Below are 17,512 nucleotides of genomic sequence, written 5' to 3'. Positions count from 1 at the left end.
CACATCCTAAAGAAAAAATTGTTTAACAATTTGTACATTTTAATTATAATGTCTAATTATAATCTAAAGTTGAAGTGTTTAGTGTTTACATATAGTGTTATAAAAGTTAAAATATGATAAATTTGTGAATTCTTTTGTTTGTTAGTTTAAAAGACTTTAATACACTTCAATGCTGGTTGCTTGACCGATAAAAATGTAAATATAAAAACAAGGATTTTTATTTTGTCTCGATTTATTTTGGACACCCTGTGGTAGCTGTGTTTAGTGCCCTAGAAAAATGGGGATAGATGTCAACGCTTTTGGCCTACCTATTCTATTGACGTCATATAAGAGGTAAAGATTAAGGGATGTAGGAAAGAAACCCCCTAGAACAGAGATGGGTATAGGGTATTTCCTGACGTCAATAGAATAGGTAGGACAAAAGCAGTGACATATATCCCCATATTCCTAGGGCACTAATAGACAGCTACTATCCTGTGACCTGTATTATTTGTTATATATAAAGGCTGATTGGTTATTTGGACCGCTGTACTTCATCTCTTACATCTTCTTCGTGTTCTTTGTGTTGCTCAATGTCTTCTTGGCTATCATCAATGATACATATGGACAGGTATAGTAGGAAAAATAGAATATTTATCAAATAAAAGTTGTAGGTTTTTAATTAAAATAAGGATGACAACATTTAAAAAAGCGAAGATTAAAAATGAGATGGAAGGACAAACGAGCAACAACTTGTACCTAACTTAGTAATCATTATGCAAAGTTAGAAATCAATAGGGCAATTTTAACAAGCCTTAATTAACGAAAAGAGCTAGCCGTTATGGACGGACTGACATTCTGACGTGCCTATCCTAATTATAGAAAAGCTTCGCTTTTAAAAACAAAAACAACCTTTAGATCTCAACATATCCCTTTGGGTTAAAGGTTATGTTATCTATAATACAAAGTAGCTTGATGTCTGTCCGTCCGTCCGTCTGTCCCTTAAGATCTCGGTAACCACTGAACCGATCGGATTCTACTCTTCAGGGTATATACCTATTGGTCCTGTGGTGGTTTTAAGCTATTTTTTTGGGGGGGTGGGACATCCCCCCCCCAAAAAAAAACAAAAAAAATCCCCCCCATTTTTTTTTTTTTGCTGAAGATTTCCTTGGACTTTTATGTTTTCTAGATGATTTCCTTGGTCCTTTATGTTTTGTAGAAAATTTCCTTGGTCCTTTAACAAATTTCGCCTTAATTTTTTTATCGCCTCTTGGGGCAAAGCCCCTAGAGGCTAGGGGCGAAGCCGCTAGTCCTTTTAATAAAGTAACAGAATGTTTGTCTGTGTGTTTTATGCTTGTACCGAAGGACCTCGCTAACCGCTAAATCGATCGGGTTCTCCTTAACATGGTAGCTTCTCATAGGTCCCAGGAAGGTTTATAACTATTTTGAGGGAGGGTACCACAACCCTCCCAAGAGAAATCACAATAAATCGAAATATTTTCTTCTCGAATAGAGACTCCTACGTAACATTGCAGGGTATCGTAGAAATTTGATAGAGACTCCTTCGTAACATTGCAAGTATCGTATTATTTTTTTAAACGCCTAACATTTAAAGTGCCACTAAAGGCCTCTAGGGGCGTAGCCGCTAGTAAAGATTAAGAGACCACACTTAATTATAAAAACAAAAAATCTTAATATTTTAAATTCAGGTAAAGGCGCAAATAGCCTCCAGGAAGCCAGCCTTCCAGATGGGAGATTTCTTCATGGTTGGAGTCAACAATGTCAAGATGGCTGCTGGTAAGATTTAAACTATGTCAAGTTAGCTGCTGGTAAGTTTTAAACTATGTCCAGATAGCTGCTGGTAAGTCTTAAACAATGTCAAGATGGCTGCTGGTAAGTTTTAAACTATGTCAAGTTAGCTGCTGGTAAGTTTTAAACTACGTCAAGTTAGCTGCTGGTAAGTCTTAAACTATGTCAAGATAGCTGCTGGTAAGTTTTAAACTATGTCAAGATAGCTGCTGGTAAGTCTTAAACTATGTCAAGTTAGCTGCTGGTAAGTCTTAAACTATGTCAAGATAGCTGCTGGTAAGTTTTAAATTATGTCAAGTTAGCTGCTGGTAAGTTTAAATAAATGTCAAGTTAGCTGCTGGTAAGTTTAAAACAATGTCAAGATAGCTACTGGTAAGTTTTATACTATGTCAAGATAGCTGCTGAAAAGTTTTAAACTATGTCAAGTTAGCTTCTGGTAAGTTTTAAACAATGTCAAGATAGCTGCTGGTAAGTTTTAAACAATGTCAAGATAGCTGCTGGTAAGATAATGTAAAGAAAAGTTATCTAAAAAGTTTTTAAAATCATATTTTGAGTAGACCTATGAACTTTCAAGTAATAATGATAATGTTGCAACGCTTTTCATATTGTAACAAACTGCTTAGGGAATTATCCTGCCAGGTTTGACTTTGATTAATCTTTAGGACAATCATAACATGAATAAATTAACAACTAGAGTAATAGACTGATACACCCTTATTAAGAAAAGCTTAGCTTTTAAAAGATATATTTTCTTGATAGGTATCCGGGACAGATCACTTGATGTAGAGAATGCTGTTAAGAAGGCCGCAGAGGACGACGGTTTTGTTACCTACCAGGTAAATTTTGAAATCATAGGAATGGCATGAAAAAATTAATTTAATTAATGATAGCTATGATCGCTTATAAATACATGAACATATCAGTATCAAAAGGGTTTATCTATCTTAAAAAACTTTTGGTGCTTGTTTACATATGAGCACCAATAACAATCCCCCCCACCGCTTAATTAAAAAAAATAAAGATAATTGGGGGTAGTTTTTACCCCTTTCCCCCTAATTAAAAAAAAAACTGATTAAAGAGGGGTGTTAAAAACTACACCTCCCCCTTTTTTCAATTTTGTTCAAAATTATGCGTAGTAGGGGATTTGGTGCTTCAGTATTCACATGTAAGCAAGCACCAAACTTTCTTCAACTTTCTTTAAAAGGTTTCTTTTAGTTGTTTGTGATTCCTTTTTCCATTAATAACCTCTAGAACGGCGTTTACTCTGTTTTGATAAAATCATTTAAATACAGGAAAATCCCTTATTGAATCATAACATATCTTATATAAAGATAAAAAAATATTAAATCTTTTTATTTAACTATTACAACAAATATTGAAAAAGGTATAATTTATGTTTTTCAAAGTTGCTAAGTAATTAATACTTTAAAGGGTCGCCGTGCATAAGCCTCAAATTAAAAAAATCTGGAGAGATGGAATATTTGTTTAACATTAGGTTTAGACATAAACCTGAATTTTGAAGTTATATGATGATTTCACAGAGGCTTATCTGGTAAGCCGAGCGTTCTCGGCCCACGGGGTAACGAGTTCGGATTCAACGAGCCCTAGCCTTTAAGTATTCTACCAAACAAACAAGCAGGATTCAATCATACAGAAATTATATATTTAAACTGAATAATATTTACAAGTTATGTTTACTATATATATACAACAAAATATAACAATGGTTAGGTTTGAAGGGGGTGTGGGGCGCTAGGGCTTAGCGCCCGACGGTAGACAGGCTGTGGGGGCAACGGTGGTAAAAGGGGAGGCAGTGCCTCCCGATTATATAAGCGCATGAGGGACTCGTGATAGTTGCATGTTCAAGTCCCCTCCCCACATTTAGGCAGGCTAGTTTGACCGCTGGGTGCGGGGTTAACAGCGGTCATGAGATGGATAGTGATATAATAGGATTAGTGCGGGGGGTTTGTTATCATAAGTCACAGCGAAGCAACTCTGTAAACGGCCTGTCCGTCTGGGTGTCGTATTACCACAACCTCCCCTTCAAGGGTTGCGTGGCTCCTGAGCCACCAGGCCTTGAACCTGGGGATACGACAGCCGGCTCATGCGCCGGACAGGCAGTTCTTGGGGCACAGCTCGATGGAGGACAGCTCGGGCTACACAGGCTCCCTGGGACACTCGTTGCTCGGTCTGACTGTGGTTGGTGATCAGCATTGTCAGCTCCTGGTTGGCTTCTAGGCGTGGGTTGGCAACGGCCAGGCCTCGCCGCTGGAAATTTTGCCTCGTCTGCAGGATCAGTTCTGTCGCGGCTGGTAGCTGGACACGGAGGCCTAGGCAGACTCTGGTGGTTCCTAAGGGTGGAATGGTGATGGCAAAGGGCGCATAGAATTCCATGGGGGCGCCTGCTTGATTCAGGTTGCTTGGCCTCCTAGCTCCTACCCGGATGGGGATGGCTGTCATCAGCAGGGGGCACATGGCTTCTTCTTCTTCTTCTGGGGCGGCCTCTTCCATCGCAGTGGCTGGCTCTTCTCCTACAGGCTCGCTGCTGGCTGGCAGGTTCTCCATGTCTGCGTCAGGGGTCCAGATGGCATCTCTGAGTGGCTCTGGAGCGGGCGGCGGCGGCGGTGGTTCGTTGGGCTGCTCCTGCAGGTTTTCCTCCACTGGGTCACGATCTTGGCCGCTAGGCTGTGGGGCGGCTGCGGCTGGCTGGTGCACTGGGAACTCTCCTGGGTTGCTAGCTGCGGGCGCCGCCGCTCCAACTGGCAGCTCGGTGGCATCCTCGTCGCCGTCCACGTCAACTTGGATGTCTTCTGGGATCTGGTGGGCAGTCACATCTCCAGTGTATTTGCGCAGTCTGCCTACATGCGCGGTAACTTCTGAGATCCTGGCTACTGGAGAGGCAGGTTTAATGACATAATGGACTTCTGTAGCTTTCCTCACTACTTTCCAGGGGCCAGTCCATCTCTTGGTAATCTTGGCTGCCTTCCCTGGCACCAGGCGGGGGGCCAGGTACCAGACCAAGTCTCCAACCTCATACTTGGCCGTGCCTTCGTAAGCTGCCGCGCTCCTCCTGATGGCTCCCTCCTCCTTCTGCTGGATGGCATCATAAACTGCATAGTAGCGCTGCAACAGAGCTTGGACGTTGGCTGGAACTGAAGCATATTCGGTCTCTGGCAGCCGTAGCACCATGTCCACCGGAAGTTTGGCCTCTCTCCCAAAGAAGGCCAGGAACGGGGTCACACCAGTGGATCTGCAGGCCTTGGTGTTGTAGGCAAAGGCGATGGCAGGCAGGTGTGGCTCCCAGTTGTTATCGTCTCTGTCTAGGAACAGGCGCATGCCTGTGTTGAGCGTCCTATGAAACATCTCCACTCGGTTGGACTGCGGGTTGTAGGGTGGTGGATGTGTCAGGCCAATCTCGAGCCGGGAGGCCAGTTCCTGGAATACCTGGCCGGTAAATTCCATTCCATTGTAGGAATGGATCTTCAGGGGGCATCCGAACGTGGCCAGGTGGCGGTGCAACAGGGCTTCAGCCACCGTGAGGGTGCGCTTGTTGGGGATGGCGTAGAGGCTGACAAACCGGCTGTATCCATCTTGGCAGGTGAGGATGTAGCGGTTCCCAGCTGGGGTCTCTGGCAGTGGCCCCACCAGGTCGATGAATAGGACTTGCTGTGGATACCCCTGGCGGGAGGGCACGTGGATCCCCTGCTTCAGCCTCTCCTTGGTAACTTTCTGGACACACTCAGGGCAGGTTTGTACCATCAGGCGGACGTCACGGGCCAGGTTGGGCCACCAGAAGTGCATGGCAACGCGGGCGATAGTTGCGTCCATCCCAAAGTGCCCAGCCATGGGGGTCCCATGGGCTAGAAAGAACGCGTCCTGCTGGAGGGCCGAAGGCAGCAGGTATCTTGTCCTCTCTCCTGTCAGAGTCTGGTCAGTGGTGGTGAGGCAGCCGTGCTCGTCAAGCCCCAGGGCTGGGAAGCGGCTGGCGTACTGCTGCTCGTCTCGTTCCTTGCCACGCAGCTCAGCCTTGGTTGGGGCCTTGCCATCAGCCACCCATTGGCGGACACGGAGCAGGAGGGGGTCCTGTGTCTGGGCTTCCAATACTCTAGCTGAATCCAGTCGGGCGGCAGGAGGCCGGCTAGCTGCGGCCTCCCCTAGCTGGCCAAGGTTGTGGATATACTCAGCCTGCTCTGCTAATTCTTCGGCGCTAGCCGTTGGCATGTTGGCATCTTCCCGGCGGCTGAGGGCGTCGGCGTTGGTATTCTGGGTGCCAGGCCTGTGGCAGACGGTAAAGTCTAAGGCCGCTAGCTCCTCCTGCCAGCGGGCCACCATCCCTGTGGATGTGTTCAGTGATTTCATCTGTAGCAGGGCAGAGGAATCAGTGTTGATCTGGAAGCTGCGGTAGGACAAGATGCCGTGGAATTTTCGGATCCCATAGATAATGGCGGCCATCTCTCCCTTCCAGGACGGGTAGCGCGTCTCAGGGTCGGTTGTCTTGCGCCCCACGGCGGCAATCAGCCTCTCCTTGCCCTCCTGGCATTGACTCAGTATGGCAGAGATGGCGCGGCTGCTGAAATCTGTGGTGAGCTGGAACACTGCTGGTAAATCAAACCTGGGCGGCGCTCGGATGGGGGCCTGGCGGAACTTGTCCTTGAGTTGCAGCAGCTGGGCTTCCATCTCAGGCGTCCAGGTTAGGGCCTTGGCCGTCTTCTGCCGATTCATCTCGTAGGTGAGGTCTGCATACTCTGGGATGAACAGGCGGTAGTATCCAAAGAAGCCCAGCAATGCCAGCAAATCCTTGGGGGTGCTAGGGGCTGGCCAGTCCAAGATGCGGTCAATATAGTCCTCTTGCATGGCTATCCCCTCACGGCTGAGGGTGTGTCCCAGATAATCCACCTTGGATCGGAACAACTTGGTCTTGGCTGGCTTGAGGCGGATCCCTCCCCTACGGTGGGCTTCCAAGACCTCTCGGAGCCGGGCCAGGTGGGCCCAGGTATCCTGATGGAAGGTCAGGACGTCGTCAAGGTATGACTGGAGGTTGGCTGTGCCTAGTGGATTTAGGACCCCTGCAATAAACCTGGAATAGACAGACGGTGCCGTCGCCAGGCCAAAGGGCATCCTTTTCCATTGATACAGGCCCCTGGGGGTGGTGAAGGCGGTGCAGGGCCGGCTATCCTCAGACACACGGATGGTGTAGTATGCGGCCACCGCGTCTAAAGCACTGTAGACACGGTGCCCGCCCGCTCGTTCCACCAACTGCTGGATCCTAGGCAGGGGGTAGTTGTCCAGCTCCAGACACTTGTTGAGGGCTCTGTAGTCGACGGCCCAGCGGGTGCTCCCGTCCTTCTTCTTGATGGGCACCAGGGGGCTGCTCCAGGCGGAGTCCGACGGCTCTATAACTCCTTCCTGTAGCCAGGTGTCCAGTTGTTTCTCCAGTTCAGCCTCTTGCCGCGGGTTCAGATCCCTAAATCTCTGGCGGATCGGCTGGGTCCCTGGCTTGAGGCGCAGCTGCAACTCAACCACATCTGTGCAGCCGGGGGTAGAATTGGAGAAGACGTCCCTGTACTCTGACAACGTAGTCCAGACCTCCTTCTTGAGCAAGGGGTCCTTGCGTAGGAACTCATTGTCTTCCATCTCCAGGGCCTCCCACAACTCCTGCATGTCTATAGGCTCAGCAGGTTCTTGGAACGAGTGGAGACGTGGGGGAGGCGTATCAGAGACCTCTAAAATGTCAGGTTTGACCAGCTCCCCTGCCACTGGGAGGCCAGCATCCAGCAAGAGGGGCACCTCTCCCTCATTGACCACCAGTACTCTAAACACAGTGGCAGAGCCAGGCCTGTGGGCATACAGGCCCTCTGGAATAACAAGGTCCTCCCCAAACCTCTGTTCTGGGGCAGCTAGTTGAATGGCATCCTTGGTGCGATGGCCTACTAGCTCAACAGGGACCGCCATAACCCCGCGGCCAGGCAGGACCACCCGCTTGGCTGTGCGGAGCTGGGGTGGTTGACCGTCAGTTGGAGTGACAGCGCTTAGCCTATACGTGGCTGGTGCGAGGGTCAGCCTTGGCTCCGGGACCCACCGGCCGCGACTTGACGGGCTCGGCTTCTGGAGGGGCTGACGTGTCGGAGCCAGGCGTGGCTCCGGGGGCGTCCGGCCACGATTTGACGGGCTCGGTGCTGGGAGAGGCAAAAGTGCTGGGTCCAGCTTTGGCTCCGTGGGCGTCCGGTCGCGACTTGACGGGCACGGCGCCGGGAGAGGCTGGGGCCTGAGAGTTGAGTGTGGCTCCGGGTACATCAGACCGCGACTTGACGGGTCTGGACTCGGGCTTGGCTGGTGGACTGGCTGGAGGTCCCAGGTAGAGGGGGCCAGGTGGACACGGCTGGCCGTTGATAAAAATGTCGGCGGAGAAGATCGGTTCCGGAGGGCTGGCAATCTCAGGAAACGTTGTTGGCAGGCTCTCCCTTGGCACCTTGGGCACTGGGGGCAACCCCATGGCTAGCAGGTTAGCTCCCTTGTGTGCGTTGAGCTCAGCGTCCACCCAGTGTGTGCCTTTCTCAACCACACGCGGCTGCTCAGGCAGGGGGCCTGGCAGAGGCCCCTCATAGCTTAGCTCTCTCTCGGCTGTCTCCCGGTCAATGGGGACGCCACGGAGTGGGATAAACTCCCCACGCACCCACAAGCAAGGTGGTTGCATGTCGAAACAGAGCCTAGTTCCGAACTCCTTGAGAAAATACCCTCCTAGGTTCAGAGGGTGTGAGAGATTCCGGACCACAGTCACGTGGTATAGATGGAGTATAAGAGTGTGTGAAACTGCCATATATAACTCTTTTAATTTTCCGATTACCTGGAGGGGCTGGCCTTCCTCATTAGCAGTCAGGATCTGGGTGTTGTCCGGAATCAACATGCGTTGCACGCCCATCGCGTGCATGAGATGCTCAGAAATTACAGCAGACCCTGGTACACGGTTGCCAGAATCAATCATGGCATCAACCTGTACATGCTGGGCAGGGTCAGGAGTAGGAAACCTCACCCTGACATGGCAGGGGAAGTGGAGGTCCTGCCCTTGAGACAAGGGGGCCTCTCGTTCGGCTGGGGTTGGCAGAAACTTTGGTGGTGGCCGCACCGCAGCTATGGTGGTATCGCTTACCATGGTGGCTTAGACTGTAGCTTCGAATCACTAGAGCTTATTAATTATCACTTGGTCAACAATTTTATATTTATTTTTATCACTTGGTTGACATTTATACACACTGATGTGTTGTTATCACTAGGAGCTCTAGGTGTGATTCTGGAAGCACTGGCAGCAGGGAATGTCCGTCCTGCAAGGTTCAGAGGGGTGACGGCGGTAGGGAATGACCCGTCCTACAGCGCCGCTGGTTCGAATCCCGACAAATGGCGGCAGGGAATGGCCCGTCCTGCAGCGCCTCGGGTTCGAATCCTGGGAGGCAGCGGCAGGGAATGTCCCGTCCTGCCGTGCCTGTGGCTCAAAATCTGCTATCCGTCGCAGTGGTAGGGCTTACTTGTGTGCTGAAGCTTCGCAGCCACACATTGCCTTCTTAGGGAGACCAGCACACAGCTGTCTGTCTCGTAGGTTTGGCCTGGGTGTCCTGGGGCTTGTCCCAGCTACACTTGCCAGTTTAGACTCAGTTCTGTAGCCGTCTGAGCTAAATTATCCGATTGCCGTGGCTGCGCACCTAGCGCTACTCCTACACGACACGGAAAAAGCGTCTTAACTGGTGCTTTTAGCAGGCTAAATCTGCTTGCTGTAGGCCAGGGGCCCACATATTGCGTTCAAAATGATGGAAATTCGACCTAAAAAGGCCGTCTCACGGGTCAGTTGGCGGCTGATTGTCCCCTTACTTGCCAAAGGGTCCAATCAGAGGTAGAATAGGCTAGTTTCTGTAAGGCTCGATTGAAACACGCTGACACCAAGTTCTGGTAAGCCGAGCGTTCTCGGCCCACGGGGTAACGAGTTCGGATTCAACGAGCCCTAGCCTTTAAGTATTCTACCAAACAAACAAGCAGGATTCAATCATACAGAAATTATATATTTAAACTGAATAATATTTACAAGTTATGTTTACTATATATATACAACAAAATATAACAATGGTTAGGTTTGAAGGGGGTGTGGGGCGCTAGGGCTTAGCGCCCGACGGTAGACAGGCTGTGGGGGCAACGGTGGTAAAAGGGGAGGCAGTGCCTCCCGATTATATAAGCGCATGAGGGACTCGTGATAGTTGCATGTTCAAGTCCCCTCCCCACATTTAGGCAGGCTAGTTTGACCGCTGGGTGCGGGGTTAACAGCGGTCATGAGATGGATAGTGATATAATAGGATTAGTGCGGGGGGTTTGTTATCATAAGTCACAGCGAAGCAACTCTGTAAACGGCCTGTCCGTCTGGGTGTCGTATTACCACACTTACACGCAGCTGCCGAGCTCTGATACTTACTATACATTTGTTGTACACCTGTAATGTACTATTTTTCATATTTCAAAATGAAATTACAAACGATTCTAGAGTTTCATACGAAGTATAAAGCATTTTTTTTTCATTTTTATTTTAAGCTTAAAATAGCAGAGTACAAAAGTTTGGCAAATATTCTATAAATAAATGTTTTTTTTTAAGTTTTCCCTAGAAGCATAACGCTGTAATGAAATTACAGAGTACAAAAATTTGCAAATTTTCTATTATGATTTTTTTACATTTTTCTAAAATCATAAACCGAAATTGAGAATGGGATGTCAATACCCATAAAAACTAAAATATTGATTTTAAACAATGGCAAAAATAAATTAAAAATAATTAAGTAACAGCAATTAAAATTTTTAAGAAACTGAAACAGGACTCCAATTAGAATTCTGAACATATAGGGATTTGCTATAGAATTGCTTTCATAAAAATGCTTAATTTAAAGACAGTACATTTTAACACAGCCTTAATCACACTAGCAATTTTAAAATCAATCCTATTATATTAAGTAGTCAGCTTTTTTTTGTCTTTAGTGAAAAACCTCGCTAACCGCTAAACCGATGTGGTTCGCCTTTACAGTGAGTATTCTTATAGGTCCTGAGATGGTTTTAAGCTATTTTATCTTTATAAAATAAAGCTATAATTTCTGCTTTTCAATATACATTCGTATGCATAGAGCCCCTAGATGCTGGGGACGCATCCGCTAGTATATTATAAAATGGACGTAGTGATTTCTATACAAAAATAGTAGAGTGGTATTCTTCTGAGAATCATCTTGCAAGAAGTAAAATCAATCATTCTAAAGCTATCCGTTAGTGACAGAAAGGCAGGCACACATGTTTAAAAGCTTTTCATTTAAAAATTGAAATTATAACCGTTCATGTTTATGACATAAAATTGCCGAGTTCTTCAAACACATTTTTTCTTTTTAAAAATGTTGTAGGTGATTTCTTTTTTAAAAAAATTAAGCTCCTACTCTTTAATTCACCAGTTTGTGTGACTGTTAGTGTTCGAGATTTATTTTCATTTACCCTTACCTTTAAATTGTCCACTCTTTCTCTTAAATCTTTTTTTTGTCCAATAAATTATTACCTCATGTTTTTTAAAAGTTTCTTTGCCCCTATCCTTTGGGAAAGTGCAAGGAAAGTCAGAAAAATATCCTAAAACCATCCAAAGAACTTCCAATAGTATAACCAATTTGGACAATCGTCGAACAATCTGATTAATTATTTAATTTCAATGTTCATACAAGTTTCTACCTGCAATGGATGTTATTATCCTGTATTTCTTTTTAATTAAGTTAATTATTGGAAATGTTTTCTTTGATTCCAGGAGCTGAGAGAAAATTTGAAACACAGCAATTTCTCAGATCTAGAGATTGATCTGTACTTTGAACAGTTCAAAGAGGATCCAGAAATGGCTGGAATGCTCATTGGTAATTTATAGTTAATTAATGTTTTCCAGATAGGAATTCATTTTTTTTTTCCAGTTTATCAAAAGTTTATCAAAAACAGGTTATAAAATATTCTTCTCTATCTATGAATAAGTTTTAAAACATCGATTGAACATTTTTAGACACAATGTTGTAATTCACCGCCGCCTTCTGCAATTTTCATAACACGAGGGGAAAAACATTTTCTAGTTTGCATTTTAAAACTCTTTTCATCTTTAATTAACATCAGACTTTAATGATTTAATAATAAAGAAGATGGTGCCAAGGGGGGGGGGGGCAAGGTAGGCATTCCTTATTTCAATTTTCATGAGGTTTTAGACACCCCCCTTCTAAACAGTTAAAATTTCACTTGTTAGAGTTAGAAAGAATTTGCTTAAGAAATTGATGAGATTATAAATATTTTAGATGACGAGGAAGATGATAAAGAAATGGAGGAAACTGATGAGGAGAGAGCCAAGAGATTGGAAGGTAAAACAGTAGCTGTCTTTAGTGCCCTAGGAAAATGGGGATAAATGTCACCGCTTTTGGCCTACCTATTTTAATGACGTCATAGTAGAGGGAAAAGTGAAAGGAAGGGAGAAAGAAACCCACTAGAAAAGACATGGGGTATAGGGTATTTCCTGACGTCAATATAATAGGTAGGCCAAAAGAAGTTATATCTATCCCCATTTTGCTATTGAACTAAAGACAGCTACGGTAAAACATTAATTTCATCATAATATATTAAAATGAATATATTCCTGCTTGAATGTTATACCAAATTATCATGTTATCTATTAAAGTGAAACTCGCAGCGGGCTAAAATAATGATATCCTCTTTCCTCCTACTGGATGAACGAACTGGCATATAAATTAGTTCCATGTTAGCAACCTAAATTGACGACAATTTTTCCCCTGTCATAATATCCTCGTATATCCTATTACCATTAAAAGTTGTCAGTCTATCCTATAATTTCAGCAATCGCAAAACCAAATTGTATTCTCCATAGCTTCTTATTGGTTATTCATGGGTTTAAACTTAAAAAAGTAGTTTAGAAATGCCTCCTAACCTCTCCTTGAAGCAATGACCAAAGTTGCTACTTACCCATATTTTAAAATTTACAAAACTACCTAAGAAAAGGATATGTTGTTAACGTATCTTTAATTACATGAGAAAAATACATAATCTTAGTATTTTCAAAACCAGCGGCTTTTTTCAGAGTTTTCCCCCCTCAACAAATCTATAAACACAAAAAAATTCTTAATTATACTAGTTAACTGAATTGTTTTTATTGTAGCTATGTTGGACAATGAGAATGAGGATGATCTTGGTATCAAGGATGAAGATGAAGGAGATGATAAAGATCTTAATGGACAATCTAGAAGATCTTCTGCTAGATCTGCTAGACCAAAAACAGGTTAAAAAGATGCAGTTTTTACTAGTTTTGTAGAGAGGGCTAGAAAGCTAAGAGTTGTGGGTCTCAGATTTTCTATTTGATTAAATCAGTTTAATTATATTTTTACAATTGAAGTCAAATCAATTTCTTTAGATATTTTTTCACGTGTTATTTCACGGGCTTTAATGTTAGGGAGAACATAATTGGTCCAATGGTTAACGAGACATTTCATTCTAAACAGACAGACATCATACATCTTTTAAATATAGATATGGAAATCTTGCTAAATAAAAGGTGTAGATTTTATAATTTTTTTTATAGGTTTGAATGAAACTGATGGTAGTGAATCTCGCAGATCCTCAGCCAGGCCTAAAACAGGTTAAAATTAGTAACCATATTAAACTTTTAACTGTTATCATATCAACATACGGATTTAGTTATATTACCATTAATTAAATAGCGTTAGTTGATGATGTAAAATTGCCAAATTGTTTGCTTAGTCTACACTCTATTGTTTTCTAAAACTAATAATAATAATGTTACTAAATAATCAAATGATAAAAATTAAGGATTCAACGAAGAGGACGGAAGTACATCCCGTCGCGCTTCAGCGAGGCCTAAGACAGGCAATCAGAATTAGGATTATTTGTATCATCAATAAATTTTTATACCAAACTTCTCTCACAAATTATTATACTATTAGTGGTTTCTCCTCAATAAATGTGTAATAAAAAGAAAAAAATCTAATTTGTATTTGTTTCTGAAATGCTAACATCTGTTTTGTATTGTACCAATACAAAGTTTACCTGAAAATTGGTCACAGTACATTAATTTACAGCTAAATATATAAGGTTTAAAAAATAAAAACACCTCTCTTTGAATCAGGGCTTCAATTTATATTTCATCACAAAATTATAATGTAGTAAAAAATAAATTATGTAAATTAAGTTTTTATGTCTATTAGTATCTCATAAACAACTATATCTATCGCCTCACAGTTTCTAGGGGAGTTTAGTATTGATTTTTTTGGAGGTAAAAGGCTATTTTTTTACTATAGGTCAATCCCTAAACCTAAAAATAATAATCAACACCCTAAAAAATATTAATCTCTTTTAACTGTACATCAAGTGGGAGATGGGGAACCCTTTTCTTCACCATGAGAAAAAGCCTCTAGAGTGACTAATAAAAACTATGAACAATAACCCAGGTCTGAGAGATGAAAATGAAGATAACGAGGAAGAACTCGATGAAGCTGCACTACGTGCTTCTGCCAGGCCTAAGTCAGGTAATATTACAGAATGGTCGTTTTGGGTGTTGTCAACACCCCCCCTATGAAAAATAAATGAAAAGACAACATTCATCTTATTTTCATCTCCGTAAGGCGTAAAGTTTATTCTCCCCTCCTCCCTCCCATGATAAAAATCAAAAATAGCCTAAAAACATTTCATGGTATTTGAAAAGATTCCAAGAAAAGCATATCTTCGCCCCACCTGCAATTTCCGAGATCTTTAGTTTCAGACAGAAATCCTTACTTCTTTATATTGTAGGATTTAAAAAGTACAAACTACAACCTAGGGTAGTTATAGAATAAAATTATTCTTTCTCTGTCTCTTGAAATTTGAACACTAGGTTGCTGTTAGCCTATTTATTTTATTTATGTTTTAGGACGCGAGGCTCGGATGATGAGATCCGCCAAGATAAGAGATGCAGCTAAGGGTGCACAACATCTACCAGCTCAAAGGTTTACAGTCTTATCATAAGCCGAGATTTTCCTCATTTAGGGTTGGTCCGTCCGTACGTACTTTTGTCCGTAATTGTTAGCTTTAATCATTAATTTATGCCTGTTAGAATTATTTTATAATTTTCAAACTTGGCACGTTTATAACTGTAACAAATAAGGTACAATGTAGACTAAAATTTCCTTTTGTTAAACATTTTTCATGGCTCAGCTCGGCAGCCATAAGTAAGTCACAGTATATTGGCGGATTGTAGGTTACTAGATTCTACATAGCTGTCCAAGAACAAATCCTTGTTTTGTTGAAAGATATGTCTTGTTTTTCTCAATGGTATCTTAATTCAATTTCCTTCTTTTGAATCATATTTCACATAAATGAAACAAAAAAACGAAGAAAAAAATCATTTAAATGAAAGTACAAAAAGAAACATTTCACTTTTACATTTACTAAATATGTATCATATGGTTTTTAACATTTTTAATGTTTCTTTTATAAATTTAATTGTTTATTCATTTTTAATAAATATTCAGGTTTTATGATCTGGAGGAGAAGCTTGGCAGGATGGAGATGTCTGTAGGTCCTATCAATAATAAGCTAGATAGACTTCTAAACAAGTAAGTATTAAAAAGGATGGGCATGTCTGTAGGTCCTATCAAAAATAAGCTAGATAGACTTCTAAACAAGTAAGTATTATAAAGGATGGTGGACATGTCTGTAGGTCCTAATAATAAGCTAGATAGACTTCTAAACAAGTAAGTATTATAAAGGATGAACATGTCTGTAGGTCCTAATAATAAGCTAGATAGACTTCTAAACAAGTAAGTATTATAAAGGATGGACATGTCTGTAGGTCCTAATAATAAGCTAGATAGACTTCTAAACAAGTAAGTATTATAAAGGATGGACATGTCTGTAGGTCCTATCAATAATAAGCTAGATAGACTTCTAAACAAGTAAGTATTAAAAAGGATGGACATGTCTGTTTGTCCTATCAAAAATAAGCTAGATAGACTTCTAAACAAGTAAGTATTATAAAGGATGGACATGTCTGTAGGTCCTAATAATAAGCTAGATAGACTTCTAAACAAGTAAGTATTATAAAGGATGGACATGTCTGTAGGTCCTATCAATAATAAGCTAGATAGACTTCTAAACAAGTAAGTATTAAAAAGGATGGACATGTCTGTTTGTCCTATCAAAAATAAGCTAGATAGACTTCTAAACAAGTAAGTATAATAAAGGATGGACATGTCTGTAGGTCCTAATAATAAGCTAGATAGACTTCTAAACAAGTAAGTATTATAAAGGATGGACATGTCTGTAGGTCCTATCAATAATAAGCTAGATAGACTTCTAAACAAGTAAGTATTAAAAAGGATGGACATGTCTGTTTGTCCTATCAAAAATAAGCTAGATAGACTTCTAAACAAGTAAGTATAATAAAGGATGGACATGTCTGTAGGTCCTAATAATAAGCTAGATAGACTTCTAAACAAGTAAGTATTATAAAGGATGGACATGTCTGTAGGTCCTATCAATAATAAGCTAGAAAGACTTCTAAACAAGTAAGTATTATAAAGGATGGACATGTCTGTAGGTCCTATCAATAATAAGCTAGAAAGACTTCTAAACAAGTAAGTATTATAAAGGATGGACATGTCTGTAGGTCCTATCAATAATAAGCTAGATAGACTTCTAAACAAGTAAGTATTATAAAGGATGGTGGACATGTCTGTAGCTTCTATCAATAATAAGCTAGATAGACTTCTAAACAAGTAAGTATTAGCAAGGATGTACATTTCTGTTTGTCCTATAGGTGGTTTAAATTGAGGCAATGAGGAAGGACCAAAGGTGACAGCTTTTACAAAAATGAAATATGTCATTAATATTGGATAAGTTATATTATCTAAATAAGAATTAGTGTCAACAGGAGCTGTTCTAAGTTTCCTGGACACTGGGGAAGATTGGAACTTAAAGCACCAAATTAAAATCTAAAATTTGTGTAGAAACCAATACTTCCTGATTTAGGCTGGATGATATGAAAAGGAAACGTGGCAAGAAAGATCGAGTCAAACTAATGATGAAATCTATCGAGTCAGATAAGAACTGTAAGTATATTTTTTTCAAATTGTTTTTAATTAATGAGGACAATTTACGTCATTCAATTATTGTTCTCTTCAAATGGTGATTAATTTGGGTACTACTTCTATTTTTTGGAGAGAAAAGTTCATTTTACTCATAAAATTATATTTTGAAATTTGAGGGAAATGGCTACTCTACAATTTACCCATGTTAGTTATATTAGTATATTTTCTCTGCACGTTTTATCCTTTCTCTATTTTTGATGTAACCAGTCTAAAATAGCAATTTGAATCTCTTTCGCATATATTAAATTGTTTAATTTATTCTTCCTCTGTTTTTAAAGCCTTTCTTGCTAGTTAAATAAAACTCTTTTCAAAAGCTAGACCTACATTGCATGAAATTGTCCTTGCTTTCAAAGATATATTTTCTAGTGAAATCTCTTTTTTTCAGTGCAAGATGATGTCCGTCAGCGGCAGATTAACGATCTCCTTCAATACACAGAACGCTGAGCAGTTACAGGAAGATGAACAACAACAAGTTTTACTTATTTCAGGCAGTTGAAGATTTTTATTTGTTCACAGATTGCTTTTATTTTTAGATATCA

General features: G+C 41.8%; 1 protein-coding gene across 2 annotated transcripts in view; it reads left to right on the top strand.

Annotated features, from left to right (window-relative positions):
* Positions 1-17,496, top strand: part of LOC145318574 (polycystin-2-like protein 1) — a 46,977-nt gene extending 29,481 nt beyond the window's left edge. Inside the window, exons 22-34 of one of the 2 annotated variants that reach the window (XM_080159949.1) lie at positions 506-610; positions 1,689-1,776; positions 2,548-2,624; positions 11,594-11,696; positions 12,120-12,182; positions 12,992-13,111; positions 13,412-13,468; positions 13,660-13,716; positions 14,298-14,375; positions 14,756-14,831; positions 15,357-15,440; positions 16,855-16,934; positions 17,359-17,496. In XM_080159949.1, the coding sequence (XP_080016075.1) occupies positions 506-610; positions 1,689-1,776; positions 2,548-2,624; positions 11,594-11,696; positions 12,120-12,182; positions 12,992-13,111; positions 13,412-13,468; positions 13,660-13,716; positions 14,298-14,375; positions 14,756-14,831; positions 15,357-15,440; positions 16,855-16,934; positions 17,359-17,417 (1,047 nt within the window). In that variant the 3' untranslated portion in view covers positions 17,418-17,496. The remainder of the gene's footprint in view (positions 1-505; positions 611-1,688; positions 1,777-2,547; positions 2,625-11,593; positions 11,697-12,119; positions 12,183-12,991; positions 13,112-13,411; positions 13,469-13,659; positions 13,717-14,297; positions 14,376-14,755; positions 14,832-15,356; positions 15,441-16,854; positions 16,935-17,358) is intronic. The other variant, XM_080159957.1, reaches the window with a different exon arrangement.
* Positions 17,497-17,512: the final 16 nt, after the last annotated feature.

This window comes from Acartia tonsa, chromosome 1, assembly GCF_053477335.1.
Source record: "Acartia tonsa isolate MP-2025a chromosome 1, ASM5347733v1, whole genome shotgun sequence".
Lineage (NCBI taxonomy): Eukaryota > Metazoa > Arthropoda > Copepoda > Calanoida > Acartiidae > Acartia > Acartia tonsa.
The sequence above is the reverse complement of the archived record's forward strand: the minus strand, read 5'-3'. Positions and strand labels throughout refer to the sequence as shown.